Consider the following 15,611-nt stretch of genomic DNA (forward strand, 5'->3'; position numbering starts at 1 on the left):
ATTCATAACCAGAAGTTACGATGATGGGCCAGATGTGACATTTTTCACTTCTGATTTCTTACTTTTGAAGTTCAGTTGCTCACAGCAGCTTAGGTAGAGTGCAGGGGTTTTTTGGACGGGTTAGTTGCATTTTTTTAACTGTTTTGAGCATGTCATATTGTCATGGCCCTTCTCTGGGTGCTAGGCACTGAATTTTTGTCCCTCAGAATTCCTAAGTTAGCGTCCTATCCCCCACCCATGATGGTATTTGGAGATAGGATCTCTAGGAGGTAATTAAGGTTCAATGAGGTCATAAGGATGGGGCCTGATCGAATGGGGTGGCCCTATAAGAAGACGATGAGAGAGCTCTCCCTCTCTCCCCGCCTCCTTGCTCTGAGGACAGACCACTGAGGGCACAGCGCCCCCCCCCAAGCCACCAGAACTGGACTCAGTCAGAACCTTGCTCTTGGACTTCCAGCCACAACTGTGAGGAAATAGACTTCTGTTGTGTGAGCTCCCATTTGTGGCACCTGCTCTGGTGGCCCACGCAGACTAAGACAACGTATGTGCTGGCAAACCTACAGGTGACCCAGGCCGCTGGGGAGGTATGGGGAGGGGAGGGGAGGGGAGGGGAGGAAGCACCTGATGGCGGGGCTGGGGAAGGTGGTTATCAGATAGTCATACACACACCGGGTCCCAAGGATGCGTCCCCAGACGGCCCACCATACACGTACACACCCAGGCCCCCAGGTTCACGTGGCCTCGCAGCTGTGAGAACTGTGCACAGCACGACTCTGAGGGGCACCATTCACAGTTCTGCTGGATGTGGATGGCAGGCCTCTAGCTCTGTGTGAAGCCACAACTCTGTCAGAGGCAGAGAGGTGTGGGGCCCTGTGGCCCCTGTCCATGGCGGGGCACTGACGGAGAAGTGGGTCAGCCAGGTGTGGGTGTCAGGAGGCAAGGCACTCCACTTCCCCAAGCAGACTTCCGCATGTAAGGGCGGCTCAGACAGAGGCACCATCTGGCCCAAAGTTTTTCAGGAGTGCAGGCACAGTCATCCTTCAAATGCCCACAGATCCTGCCATGTAGCCCCAGAAGTTCGCACCATTTCGGGGGCTTGCTTCTGACTCTCCATTGGACACCCCTCTCCCTTGTCCCTGGGCATCTTCCAGCCAGCTCTGCAGCACAGCGCCTAAGGGCCAATCACCAGCACCAGCATTCAGACCGGACCCATGGGTCCACATGACGATTCTCAGCTCTCCTGCCCTTTGAACCACTCCCTGGGCCTCAGATGCAGCCCCTCCCAGGAGAAATGGCGTGAGCTCTTAGGACAAGCTCCTCATGAAAACCCCAGAGGGTGGAGTGACCAGATGTTCTGGTGGGAACCTGGCCTTCCTGTGGAATGCAAGGACACCATCTTCAAAGAGACACTCTTCCTGAAGACTTCACTCAAGAACCATGAGGAAAGAACAGAGAAGTGTGTCTGGGCTGGAGGTAACCCAACCTTGTCCCACTGGCACTCTCTCTGGGTCAGGAGGCTGAGAATGGTGCTGGGGAGAGAAACAGAGACACGGCTGAGCTGGAAGCAACCCCACAACCGCCCATGGCCCTCCACACAAGGCTACCCCAGCAGCCAGTCACACCCTCCTATTGTTGGACGCTGTGCCCAGCTCATTCCAGCCCCGCTCTGCTTGAGCCTGGCCCTCCTCCCTCTACCAAGGGTCCCTGCACTACCGCAGAGGCCCTTTCATCAGGACAGTCCTCCAGGGACACCCAGGGAGGACTGGAGCCCCCTCCAGCATCCTCCCATAAGGTCACCCAGACGTTCAGTGCTCAGCCACCCGGCCAGTTCGCCCAGCTGGGCATGATTTCACTGGACTCTCTACTACACAACTGACAACCACCTCCCACCAGCAAGAAACTGGGGACAGAACCCAAGGAATAAAGCCATCCAGCTCAGCTCCGTCCAGCTCCAATCTCCTGGCACCCTGACCTACATTCTGATATTAGAAGATGCATCCATCTGTCCACCCACGCCCCTGCCCCCCACCTGCCCACCTACCCCTCTGTCCTTCCACCCAACCAATTTCCCCTGAGTGTTCCTGGATGCCAGGTGCCGTTTCGGGAAGGGGGATGCAGCCATGAGCCTTGTGGAGCCCCTCACTCATGGAACAGACGTTCCCACAGACAATCATCAGTCAAACTGAGTGGGTGGCAGGTCAGAAGACATGGAGGAACACAGCCAGGAGGGAGGGGAGCTCAGATGTCACAATTGTGAGCTGAGAGATCAGCTATGAGACAAGGACCTTGGGAAATAGAGGGGGTGCAAGTGCACGGGTCCCCAGGAGGGCAGCTCGGAGGTCAGAGAGGGACCTGAATCATGGGGAGACTGGGCCTTCCCTCTGAACTGGAGGCTCACCAGGAGAGCCAGACAGGGCAAGTGGAGGGAATGCAGGTGAGAAGTCTTTGCCACAGCCCCATGGTGGCTGGACCTGCTGAGCAGGGGCTGGGCTTCCTTTGTATTTTGAAGGTGGAGCAGACAGCAGGAAGATGGAGCTGCCCGGTGGTGCTGAGGCTGCAGGGTGGGCTGGGGAAGGGAGCAAAGGGGGCATTTGCCTTGTCAAATCTGAGGTGCCCAGGTGAGCCATCATAGGTGACAGGGCAGGCAGGAAGGGTTATGGGCAGACATCCTGCTTGGACTTCACTGGCGGCCAAGCCCTCAGGTAGAAAGTGCATTCTGCTCTGAGCCCTGGCAGCTGGCTCCAAGATCAGGGGTGGAGGGTCCCTCACGAAGGAACAAGGGCCACCACGCATGCGGAAGGGCAGAATGCCCTGGATTCTGCACCGCCCCTGGTTTGGAGGGAGAGAACCTGGTTTCTGACAAGTTGTTTCATCCTGTTACGAAATGCAGGTGTGTGATGAAGACATAGCTCCAGGCTTTGGGGCTGGCCCCCTCCTGGACCCTCCAGCCTCTAGCGGGGTCAGCAAGCCCCGCATCCTGTGTTTATGGATAAGCAGCTGCTTGGGGCAAGCTGTCCCAGGCAACTCGGGAGCCGAGCGAAGGCCACTGAGGGGCGCCCGAGGCACCTGCCGCCCACCATCCCTCAGCCAAGCCAGCAGGGGCCCCGACGCTGCGATCTACCCCCTAGCGAGGCGGTTGCGCATCGCCGCGCGGCTTCGCAGACCGCTCCCCCCGCCACCCCGCCCCGGCCTGCGCCCTCCAGCCCCGGGCTCCAGCACTCGGCGGGCTGGTAGGGGAGGGAGATGGAGGGGACCGAGCGCGGACGTGAGGAGGTGAGGTCAGGACGACCGGTCCGCCCGGGGTGGGCGTGTGCAGGCTGGGCGGGCGTGCCGAGAGCGTGCGGCGGTGTCCGCGCTCGCGTGCGCGCAGCGGGGGCGGGAAGGCCCCGCCCCGGGGCGGGAGGGGGCTGCCGGATTAAAGGCCACCCGGGCGGGCGGGGACCAAGACAGCCGCCCGTACCCCGAGTGCGCTGGGCTCCACGCCGCCCAACGCGAGCCCCGAGGGTCCCGCACGTCCAACAGCTCCGGCGCAGCGCGTCCCGCCGAGCGCAGCAGGACCCACACGCCATGAGCGTCTGCACAGGGCGCTGAGCGGTGGCTGAGATGTTGGGGCGCGGGGCTCGGGGCTCCGGTTGGGGGTTGCTGCTGGCGCTGCTGCTGGCGCTGGGAGTGCTGCCGCGGGTGCGGGGCGTCGAGGAGCCTGGCAGCGCGCACGAAGAGAGCCAGGGTTTCCAGGTGGTCACCTTCAAATGGCCCCATGTCCGGGACCCGTACATCATCGCGCTGTGGATCCTCGTGGCCAGCTTGGCCAAGATCGGTAAGAGGCCCGGGGCTCGATGGGTCTCGAGGTCATGGCCCCGCTGCGACTTCTCCTTCCACTTGCCCCCGCCGGGCTCGCGGGGTCTGCGTGGCCCCGCCTGCGCCCCCGGGTACAGAGCGGCGCGCCCGCGTCTGCCCTCCTCGGGGTCTCCGTTGGGCCCGCGGTCTTCCCCGTCGGGCGCTAGCTGCCCCGCGGCCGGGCCGTGGAGCGCCGCTGCCAGCCCCCGGGAGTCAGGCCTTCGGGTCAGGCAGAGCTAGGTGCGGACTGCGAGCCTGGCCGGGCCCGGAGCGGCCGTGCCGGTCGCCGAGGGTGACGCGATCCTGGCCAAGCGGGCGCAGCCTCCGGAGCCCCGCGCGCTCTGGGCTCCTGGATTTCGAGTCCGGGGCTCCCTTCGGCTGCATCCAGGCCTGCAGACGTCGCTCCTGCCCTGGGGCGCCCTCAGCCAGATGTCCTGTCTGCGGGCTTGTGGGGGCTGTTCCATGTCGGGAGAAAGAGCAGGTTCTTGCCATCAGCACGGCAGGGATATTTGGTTCTCAGCGCAGAAAGAAACACCGTGCCACTCAAGATTAAACCCAGTAAAATCCTATTCATAGGAGCAATTTTTCCGTTGACAGTGTTTCTCTTTTAAAAAATCCTGGTCTGTCAGATTTCTCTTAACTTGCTCCAGTGAGCCAGCAAGTGGGAACCGCAGGTAACTCCCGGGCAAGGTGATGGGAAGGTCAGCCTTCTTAAGAGCTTACGAGGACCGGAGTTTCAACATGTCGGTCCACCACGGAGGGTCTTCCGGAGGTGGTGGAGAGATGGTGGCCTGTGTGACTTACCAGGTGGAGCCTGGGGGGAGGGTGAAGGGGGGGTCTGAAGACACCCTCCCCAGGGAAGGGCAGGAGGCAGGGATTTGGGGATGGGGAGGGACACCGCAAATTGGCAAGGACCCCCCCTGGGGCATTAGGCTCTGAGTGTTCAGCGGGACAGGAGGGTCAGGTTCTGGGGAGAACCTACTAGAGAACTTGGGGCCTGGGGTTCGGGGTGCCTGGAGCGCGGGCGGTGCTTGGTTACCTTGTGTCCCGGTCAGCCCCGCCCGCTCTGTGCCCTGCCTACCCGGAGGTCCTTCTCATTTCTGGCTCTTGAAGGCACTGGCCATCCCTCTGCCTCCTCCTCTTTCCTCAGACGGCTCTTCATGTCTGTCCCTGGCCCCGGCTGGCTGTCTGGTCTCATGCTCACTCTGTCTGCACTCGGTTTTCTGGGGTTTTGTGATACCAGGGGTAGAACTCCAGCACCCACGTGAAGTCTCATGTTGTGTCTTTTCCGAACACGTCTGCCGTGGGTGAATGGCTGACACTTTTCCCTGGACAGGTCCAGCCCCAACCTGGGTTTCTGAGAGCCCTGTCCCGACACCCACACTGGAGTGACCCATTTCTGTTGGGGGGCGGGGCTCCTGTCCTCTGCCACCTTCTCTCGCCTGTGAAACCACCATAAGAGTGATTGGAGCAGGGTGAACCCGTGACGCTCTGGGGGTCCACACCTGGGACATGGAGCACCCTTGTCTTGTAAAGCAGATGTGTGCTTTCCTTGTGAGCTGGGGCCTCTCCTAGTCCCGCCGCGGCATCCAGAGATGGAGCCTTGCATCTGAAATTCCGGTGACAGCCACCAGTGCTCCCTCTGGTCAGTAGGCCCTAAGGGGAGAGACTGCGGAAAGGCTGGTGCACTGACCTGGGTGTCTGCCTGGCCCCAGAGTTTGCTATTCACCCGGGAAGAGCCATGTCCCTGCAAGTCTCCAACACCTCGGACTTGCCCTGAGGGCACCTTCTCCAGGGTGGCATGGCCACCCACTCTGCCAGCTGTGTCCTGGTCAGGGCAAGCCCAGAATCCGTTTTCTTACCCACACTCATTTAAAAAGGCTCGCTGTATATCCGCATTCCATTGCTGTCATCTGGGATTACTGACTCCCCTTGAAGGGGCAAGAGTCAAGCCTTGGTGGAGACTTTGGGGGGTGCTCAGGGCAACATGGCAAGGATCCTAAGGGAAGACCCATGGGGCTGACCCAGCTGCACCTGCAGAGCCCTCCTGCTCTGGGCCGAGCCCTGCCCTGACTCTCCTGTATTTGGAGGTTCCCACTATGATGGCATTGTGGTCTCACGAGGGAACAGGCAGCATCTCAGAGACTCAGTCTCCCCATCTGAAAAAGTAAGTCATGACTCTCCCCACGCCCAGCCTACCCCCCCCCCGTCCCTCCCTCACGCTCACCACTTTACTCCCAGACAATCTGCTGCACTGACCCTGCCCAGGTCCCCAAGGTTCTCCTGGTGGCTCAGTATGGGTCTCTGGTGACACCCACCTCTGCCCTTTCCTCTGCAGCCCCCCACCCCTTTCCACTCTGGCCCTTTCCCCATTGCCCCTCAGCTGTCCCTCCTCCATCCACCTTGGGACCCCACCCCCTGCCATCTCTCAGCCTTCCAGACCTCAAAAACCAAACCAAACCTTAGCAAACAGGCCAGACACCCCTGCTCCTGTTCAGCCCCACAAACCAAGAGTTGCAACAAAGCACTCATCTCAGTGGTCTACCTGCACTCCTGACCAGACCCAGTGAGCTGGAGCTCCACCCCTCCCCACCCCCAGGATCCATTGTTCTCCACAGGGACAAGCAGAGATCTGACCTGGTCAGGGTTACACCCCAGGGGTTCCCCAATGCCTAGCCCACCGCCCTGCCTGAAGGTAGGAAACCATCTGCCATGTGGCTCCTCCCCCCTTCCTGCCCCACAGACCTGGCTCCCAGACCCCTCCCTGTGCAGTGGACCCTAGCGCCCCTTCTCGCAAACCCCCACAGAGCACTCCCCCACACACCTTCACCTGCATCTGGGTGCAGCCTGGAGGCTGCATGGCGGTGTGTCCGGTCTGTGCATACATGAGGGGAAGGCATGGATCCTGGTGTGCTTCCTTCTTGACCCCACAGTCCAGGGTTCATGCTCCTGAGCCTCTTTGGCCCCTTTCATCATTTAAAATGGTCAGGGTATTTTGGTTTCAAGACACAGAAACAGAAGAAAAGCAGGTTTCTATGCATTTCCAAGCACTTGCCAAATGTCTTACCAGTGGCTTCAAGTGCTCATTTTAGTCCACATCCCACCTTGCGCTGCAGAGGTCAGATTTCTTCCAGCTACGTATAACCTGCCGTGGACCCTGGAACCACGCAATAACTCACACGAATGTGTTGAGGCAGCTTCTCACCTCAAGCAGCTTGGGACAGAGAAAGACCAGAGGGCAGGGTCATGGCCACCAGCGAGTTGGCCCAGGAGTCTGGGTTTACCGCTGGAAGCAGCACCTTTGCACGGGTGAGAAATAGGTGTGGCTGCTGAGCCCATGGACCCCCAGCCCCTAAGACCCCATGTCTGGGGCTCAGCAAAGGGCTTATTGTAAGCATCTGGGACTCCGGGGGCCCCTGCCTGTTACTGTACCTTTAGGAAATTCAGAAGGCCAGGGAGCCCACCCACAGGTGGAGCCTGCTGGACCGGAGAAGTTGAGGGCCCTCCTGCAGTGGGATAATCTCTGTCCCTGAACGGGCGTATAGTTCCTTCCTCTGGGCCCCTGGGGATTCCTGAATCTGCAGCTTCCTGCACCAGGGTCCCTTCGGGCCTTGGGCCAGGCTGGGTTTTCTCCTCTTAATTGTGTTCTCTATCCTCGGGCCTTCCTTGGGGACCAAAGCCTGGGCCGGCAGCAGGCTCAGCGACCCACGTTGGCCGTGCAGAGGTCGCGAGGCTGGGGAGCACTGGTTGAAGGGCCTCCTGGGGGGTAAGGATCCAGGCAGCTTCTGGAGACAGAGCCCCGGGGGCGGCAGGGTTATAGGACAGTACCTCTGGGGGAAGAGAGAGGTTAGAATGTTGGAGGCCAGAGGAGGCCAAACCAGCACAAGCACAGACCCTGGAGGACCTTGATCTCTACCCAGGGTGGCACAAAGGGGAGGGACTCGAACAGACCTGGGCTCTGAGACTATTACCTTGGTCGTTGGGCAGAGAATGGACAGGAGGGGCACCAGAGGGGATTCTGGGGGAGGGGGTAGTTCTAGGTTGACGGGGTCCCTTTATTCCCAGGCATTAGGTAGGGGGTTCCGGGGGACAGACATGGCTCAGCTGTCCAGCTGACATCCCAGGGGGTCCAGGGTGAGAGGTGGGCACTGGGCCGCATCGGGGAGGAGCCTCCGGAGAGAGTGGGAGCGGCGAGGGGGTCGAGATCCTGCCTGGGAGGAAGCCGGAGCCATCGGGAGAGCCCTGGGCAGAATGGGCTGCAGTGGCAGAGGCCAGGGTCAGGGGCGGTGTCGGTGTGTGTGGGCTGGTAGGACACCCAGGCTGCGGACATGTCTCGGAAGTGGGCTCATGGCGCTGATGCGCTGGAGGCGAGGGCACCCCTGACGTGGGCCGGCTGGGAAGTGGTGGGTTCCCTCTCTGAGCCTGAACGTCTCTGCTCTCTCCACCACGGCCTCTCTTGGGAAAGGGGGCAGCCCAGGCTCACACCCCACCCACTCAAACCAGGTGGAAACACCCCAGGAGGACCCCAGTGGCTGATGGGCCCTCTGGCTTGGAAGGCTGGGGGCTCAGGGGTGGTGGCGAGGTGGTCTTTCCTGGTCACCTCCGCCAGTGCCCTTGGGGCTTTGCAAGCCCTTGTCACCCCTGGTCTTGGGGGAAGAGCACCCGGGGGGGGGGGGGGCCAGGGCCAGGTGTGCAGCATCCAGAGCCTGTGACCCGCGCTGTGCCTCCGTGGGAAGTGCCTTCCCCTAGTTATGCTCCAGGCAGGGTGCAGCCCTGGGATCATGTCTTTGACATGCCACTGCCGGCTTATCAATCCAGTCTCTCGAGCCTCCGGGCCCTGTGATCCTGGACCCCAATTCTTGTTGCTTCCAAAGCCCCTTCCCATCATTGTGACTGTGCCCTTGATGGGGGGGGGGTGGCGCATGGACCGACGGCCTGGGACATCCCTGGCACTCCATCCACACCCTCTGCTGTGTCACCCAGGGCACCCAGACCCCCACCTAATCCATGTATTTCTCTGAGGTACAGCTGTGGGGCTGGGCGTCTGGCCCAGGCATGTTCCCAGGCTGCGGGGGGAAGCCATGGGATGGTGTTTACCTCCTGGGGTTAAAACCAGAAGCTTTTGGTTTTGACTTAATGTGCTCTGATCCTAGGACCTGGAGCCCCTGGTGCTGAGCCTCACCCTTGTCCGGCTCTTTCCTGTGGGTTCCTGGGCACTCCCCATCATACCCTCCTGCCTGCTTCCACTGGATTTCCCTTACTCCCCTCGAAGGAATGCATGAGATCTGGAAAAAAGAGGACCTAGAAGGACAGTGTGAGCAACAGGAGTCCCCAGTAGGCCCCATCCTCCCAAGGGTAGATGAGTCAGTGGGCCCTAGTGGACCCCCAGTCCTGGCAGGACAGATGCAATCAGTGGGCCTGGAGTTAAGACCCATCATCCAAAGCCTAGAACCAAGGGCCCTTCCAAGAGCCTCTACCATGCTGAAGGTGTAAAGTCTCCCTTTTCAGGAAGGCCCATGGGGGAATTAGCCACAGGCTGTAAATAATCCATAGGCATTTGGAGCTCAGGTATCACACTGAAATAACCCAAGGAAAGAGGGGCAAAGGTTGGGAAGTACTGATAGCCTCCAGTCCTGCCTGCTCATGGAAGGGACTCCCTGGGGAGGCTCTTCCTGGGCCAACTTCCTGTAAGTGGAGAGAGTCTTGGTGTTATTCCCAAGGCTCCAAGCCCCAGTGTGGGGTCTGGACCCAGGTCAGCCTCTCTGGGGAACGCTCAGTGCTCTGTGACCGCAGTCGCCTGAGACCTGTCTCTGTGCCTTCCTGACCTGGGCCGCATTCAGCCCCACACTTTATTTCTTGGCAGATGTGTCAGGAAACCCCCCTCCCCCGCCGTTCTTGCCCCTTGAGGAAGGGGCTGTGGTTTCCTCTGTGTCCCTATGGGTTGGAGAAAAGATTTCCTGCCACACCTGCCAGGTCCCTGAGCTGGGGTCTGAAGCTTGGGTGTGTCTAAAGTTAGGGTTCCCAACCATGCATTTCCCCAGTGTCCAAAGCCCATCTGGCAGCGAGTTTTACCTAGAGCTGTACACTGGGGGATGGGGGTGGCACTCAGCCAACGAGGGACGGGACTGACCAAGGTCTCTCCGCCACTGTCCGTCTCCTGCCCTGCCTTGGCACGTGCTTGCAGCTTCCCTCAGAGAAGGGCTCCTTGGCTCTGGCTGGCTGGGTCCTGGGACGGGCCTCTTCCCAGGAGCACAGGGCCCCTGGCTCCAAGTCCAGCTGCTGGCCGCTCTCAGGCACTGGGTCTGAGTCTCCAGGTCTTGGGTGCTTGTCTTGAGCAGAGCCTGCTTACCCAACCTGTCTGCCCTGCGGAGCCCCGACTGGGTGGTTTCCTGCTTGGGCCGTGGGGGCACAGCTGGGGTCCCTGTTCTCTGCACCAACGAGAACTTCGGGGCCGCTTGGGTGCCTCGCTGGGCGGCTCTCTGCCCCCACCCTGCACCTTCGCCCCCGCGCTGCCTTCCGGCCTTCCTTCCTGACCTTACTTATCTCCCACCCCTTCCCTATCTCTGCTTCATATCTTCGTCTTCTGTCTCCTCTCTCTGCTCAGGCCGGCGGAGAAGGGGTGAGGAGTGAGCCCAGGTGCTGCCCTGGCCCCTCCCCGCCCCAGCCCTACCTGCAGAGCCTGTGCGACTGGGGGATGGTGAGCTCCAAGGGCCTCTGGGCTGGGGGGCAGGTACACCATTAGTGAGGGGCGAGGCGGCAGAGGGGCTGGTGGGGCAACAGAGGCCCAAGGGCAGTCAGGACAGGGAAGCAGGACAGCCTAGTGGGTGCATGGTGGACTCCCACCCTCGCTGGTGTGGCCTTACCCTATGTGGCTTTCCCCAGACTCCACCCCGTCATGCAAGCCCAGCCCTACTCCCAAGGACCCGAGGTCAGTGCTGTGAAGGCAGGGGCTGTGTCTGGCTTGTGTCGTGCCCTCCGTGCCTGGCACCTGGCCTGCCCGCGCTGCTCTCGCCGAGCTGCATGGATGGGTGGGTGAGAGCCTGAGCACAGCCCTGAAGGCCCGCTTCTCCACCGGTAAGCTGCATCCAGACCATGTAGGCTCTGGGCCTGGGAAGAGACTCCTTACCTGAATTCTTTCCCCAACTGCCACACAGCCTCCTGGGAGCGCTGCACCGCAGACAACACCCCTAGCAGGGGGCAGACCAGGACAAAGCAGGGCCAGCATCTGCCCAGAGCACCCAGGGTGTGTCGGGCTGAGGGCGGGGAGCGCCTCACCCCACGCGGCGCTCACTTGGACGGCTCCAGGGACTCGGGTGCCTACCCGCATGGCTGCCGGCTCATACACTCCTGTGCTGAGCCTGGAACTTGGGTCCCAGGCAGGTCAATACCATCAGCGCAGGGGCCACTGTTGGGGGCATGACTGATTGACTTGATTAATGCAGTCTCCAAGCGCTTGAGTTTTAGCAGCTACCTCTCTGGCTGCTGGGAGAGTGCTCCCCAGTTCAGTGCTCACTTCAAAAACATCAGTGCCACCCAGCGCCGAATGCTGCTCTGGGCCACAGGATGTAGGTGCCACGGGACAAGGGCAGGTGCCACGGGACGCAGGTGCCACAGCCCAAGTGCAGGTGCCGTGGGACGCAGGTGCCACGGGACAAGGGCAGGTGCCACGGGACACAGGTGCCACAGCCCAAGTGCAGGTGCCACGGGACCAGGTGCCACGGGACAAGGGCAGGTGCCCCGGGACAAGTGCAGGTTCCTGGGGGGGGCAGACAAATGAGATCATGCCGCAGGATACATGGCATCATGTACTGTAGTGAACAACAAATGAGGGATGGAGGATAGCGCAGGTGAAGGGGCAGGCGAAGGGGAGTGAGCCCTGTGGGTTAGGGGAAAGCATTTTCAGGAGTGGAACAGTCAGTGCAAAGGCCCTGAGGCGGGTGTGTGTGGGTGTGTCTGAGGAGCAGTGTGGGGTTTAGCCAGGGGAGGGGGTAGGTGAGGTCCGAGGGACCAGCACGGCAATCAGTCACACGCGTCACAGGGAAGAGGGGCCACGGAGGCCTCTGGGCGAGGGTGCGCATGTCTCCACTGAGACGGACAAGACTCCAGGGAGGGTGAGGGCAGCTCAGACCTGTCACTCCATGAGCCGAGCCCTCCCCAAGGGCATTGTAATGCTGCTACAATCCCTCTCATTGTATAAGATTCTTCCCTTAAACATGTTCGGAACAAACAAGTCGAAAACCAGTGTGTATGTGCTCTAGGGTCTGATCAGAGGTTAAGGTCACCTCAAAGATTAAAGGCCTTCCCCCTTCCCCTCTGAGCGTCCATGAGACAAGACGTCTGAGCACTGAAGGGCCTTGCCAGGCCACTGTGGTTTGGCCTCCGTGCCTCCAGCGTCCCAGGGGGCAGAGAACCACTAGGCAGGGGAGGGGCCGAGAGGCTGAGTGTGCATGGTGCCGCCCCTGCCTGGAGCCCCCGCCCTGCCGGCCCTGCCCTGCCTGGCACACACCGCCCGCTAGGGTGACCATGGGTGTTGGTGCTGGTCACTCTCTAGGTCACGCAAGATGCCCCAGTCGGGTCAGGGGTCCGGCCTGGGCCTCGGCCTCACGCTGGACTTCCCATGGAGCTGTGTCTCAAGTCCTACCCCTACAACCCAAGTGTTCATTCATCAGTTCTAGAAAGGATTGAGAGCCCCATGGTTTGCTGGACACAGGGGGTCAGAGTCCAGGCTGAGGAGTCAGACTGTGGCTGGGGTGTCGGCTTCCCATCAGGGGCACAGTTGAGATGAGCCACACAGGAAGGGAGGGGGCCAGGCAGAGTGAGAGGGGCTGGGGGGAGGTGGTCCACGGGGAGGCACCAGCCCAGGGGGCCCCCGTGGGGCTCAGGGTCACTGGGCTGCAATGGCAGGTGGTTAGGGCTGACAAGGGAGGCTGGGGGCCTGCTGGCAGGTGTGGACTTTTCGGGTGGGGGGTTGAGCCAAGTCATTTCCCAGGTTCCCCTCACCCAGTGGAACGTTCTGCTCCAGGCACCGGTGTGTCAGCTCTGGGAGGCATCCAGCGAGCCCCTGCCGGGACCACCAGCCTCTGGGGGCAGGGACAACCCAGTGCCCGGGGAGAAAGGGTGCAGGGCCGTGTGGGGGAGGGCTGGGTCCTGTTTCTCCCTTTCCTGGGCGAATCAGGAAGCCTCAGTGAATTCACCACCTGCCGAGCTATCATGCTAAAGTCCAACTGCTTGTGAATTCTCAGCTGGGGAATGGTTTCTTCTTGCAAAGGCAAAGTGAGAAGTTGGAAGTACTTGTTTCTGACAGCTTGTGGAACAACGCAGAAGGTGGAAGACCACCAGCTCCCGGGGGTTCTGTTTCTTCTGGGATTTAACAAGCCCTGGCTGTTGGGGTGCCGTGGACCTGGGTCCCCCTTAGCCCTCACATGCTGGTTGCTCAGTGCAGGTCACCTTCAGCCCACTAGCTAGACATAGACCCGAACAGGACAGCACTGCAGGAGGGGGACCTCAGGTGCACATTGCGCCTCATGTCCACGTGCAGGTGCGCGTGTGTGTCCTGCCCTGTGTGCAGTCTCCATCTGAGGTCTGAGGGTTTTGCAGCCTGTGGCTGAAGATCTGAAATCGATTCCCCACACACCAAAGTCTCAGGGCTGCTTTCTGGGGTCGTGAGGTACCCTGTGAGCCTCCGTAACACCAACACTCCCTATGGAGGTTCAGGGAGGAGTGGACAGACCCGGCAGGTGCTCAGGGGACATTGGGCGAAGGCCAAGTTATCGTCACCCCCCCACACACACGGTCCAAGGGAGTCTCCACACTGGCTGTCAAACCCTGGGCACAGAGTCTCAAAGGGAAGCTCCCTGCCCAACCCCCGCGGGAGCAGCTGGGCTCTCAGGGGAGTGGGCTGAGGAAGTGGGTGCAGGAGGGAGCTGAAGCCACCCCCTGGCCATCCCAGTGGAGGGGGCCCACCGAGAGCTGTGTCGTGGGGCCGCAGAGGCCTTTCCAGCTCGAGAAGTCAGCAGGCCCCCCAGAGCAGGCCCGGGAATAGGTGTGCTCAACAGCAGGGCTGGGCGGCCACAGCCCCTCTCTGCACAGAGGCCAATTCCCCAGAAGGTGGCTGGGGTCGTGCCTGTGACAGAGCGTGCCGAGAGTGTGCATGGGGGGCCGCTGCCCTTCCCCACGTCCCGTGGAGCCTTCATGCCTTCCTCCTGCTCCTTCAGCTGAGGATCCAGATGGGGATCCACTGCCTGTGTAGCCTGGAGTGGGAGAGTCTCTGGCCTCAGTTTCTCTCAGGCAGCTGGGGAGCCTGGTGACACCAGCGGTGCTTGGTCCAGCTCAGCCCCCCAGGGCCGGCTCCAGACAACTTGAATCAGAGCCTCTGGGAGTGAGGCTGGGGCCAGGAACCACGCCCAAGGATGTCGGGGTGGGAAGCAGAAGGGAAGCGATGTTCACCATCCCTGAGCAGCCACGGCCCAGCCAGGCTTCTGGAGGCTGGCCACATCACACAGCCGCATGCAACTCCAGGGCCTCCTGCACTGGGGCTCCTGCCTGGTCCGTTGCTGCATCTGAGGGATGTATGGTGGCCTTGCTGTGGGCTAGCTACTCTCCCCTCCAATGCCCTGGCCTCCTCAGCAGGGACGTGGCCTGCATCCACATCTCCCTTGCATGTGGCCACAAGGGTGGACGTAAGCAGGTGCACAAATGCATGAAGGTTGCTTAAAAGGTGCCCAGCGGATGTCCTGTGGACACAGTGATGACCCTGCACGGTGCCCGGTCATAATAACAGGTCAACTAACAATAGTTGTGTAAAAACCACAATGCCCGGATGGTCAGTCAGCTACGGGCACATGTACCCAGCCAGCTCTGGGGTGCCCAGGGAGAGAGGCGTTCGGCACACACACCGGCTACCCGCGGCCTCCAGGTCCTCACCTGTCCTTGGGTGGAATGGTTTTGCGGCCTTGTCCTGGTGGGTGCTGGCTTTTACCCACTGAGTCCTCAGCTAGGGGGGGCGTCTTGTGGACTTGGCCAGGCCTAGGGGGACCACCCTGTGGCTGGCTGTTGGCCCCGCACACGTGTGCCTCAAACCTTGGCCATTAGTTTACCTTTTCTTCCTTGATACCTTGTTCCCTCCTGCGCCAGGGCTGGTGTTTCCAGTTGTCTCCAGCACAGTGATGCTAGGATTGGGGTGGGGGTCATCCGACCACCATTTAAAAAATATAGTGAGCGAACGGAGCAGGGCTCAGGGGTGCGCGTGTCGCCAGGGCTCTGTCACCCTCTGCTGGTGTGTGGCAGGTCTAAGCTCAGCCTTTCCCCATTTACCTTCCCCTGTAGAGCTTACCTTGCTGGGGATCAACTGGAGAAGGAAGGCAGTTTTAAGTTTCTGAGAGGCCCCTGGTGTTGAGAATACAGCCTCTGTTGTCAAAACCCTTTACTCATTAACTCAATAATGCCGAGAACATTCCGATGGCTGAGGTGCCCTCAGCCCTGGGCCAGCATGAGCCTTGCCCTGCACCCGGTATTTGGGTCCCTGAAGCCTGCGAGGAGCATGTCGTGGCCCAACACCTGCCCTGGCTCACCTGAGGTGCCCCCCACGGGAGGCACCGGCAGAGGCATGGTGGGCACACGCGGCCAGCCGCCCAAGGACGAGGGTGGGCTCTTCTTGCCAGACCAGTGAGGCCGCTGCGACCCCTGACCACCAGTTCGGGGTCGGGAAAGCTGACCCCCAGGCCCGGGCTCTGGGACCCTCTTCCCACCCCCACAGGGGCATCCTCCGGTGGTGC

The 15,611-nt window shown here is 61.0% G+C and overlaps 1 protein-coding gene across 2 annotated transcripts in view; it reads left to right on the top strand.

The window, feature by feature from the left end:
- The first annotated feature begins 3,490 nt into the window (after nucleotides 1–3,490).
- SLC9A3 (solute carrier family 9 member A3) overlaps nucleotides 3,491–15,611 on the top strand; it is a 47,717-nt gene continuing 35,596 nt past the window's right edge. For both annotated transcript variants that reach the window (XM_027604262.2, XM_027604261.1), the window contains exon 1: nucleotides 3,491–3,817. In XM_027604262.2, the coding sequence (XP_027460063.1) occupies nucleotides 3,604–3,817 (214 nt within the window). In that variant the 5' untranslated portion in view covers nucleotides 3,491–3,603. The remainder of the gene's footprint in view (nucleotides 3,818–15,611) is intronic.

Source organism: Zalophus californianus, chromosome 5, assembly GCF_009762305.2.
Source record: "Zalophus californianus isolate mZalCal1 chromosome 5, mZalCal1.pri.v2, whole genome shotgun sequence".
NCBI lineage: Eukaryota > Metazoa > Chordata > Mammalia > Carnivora > Otariidae > Zalophus > Zalophus californianus.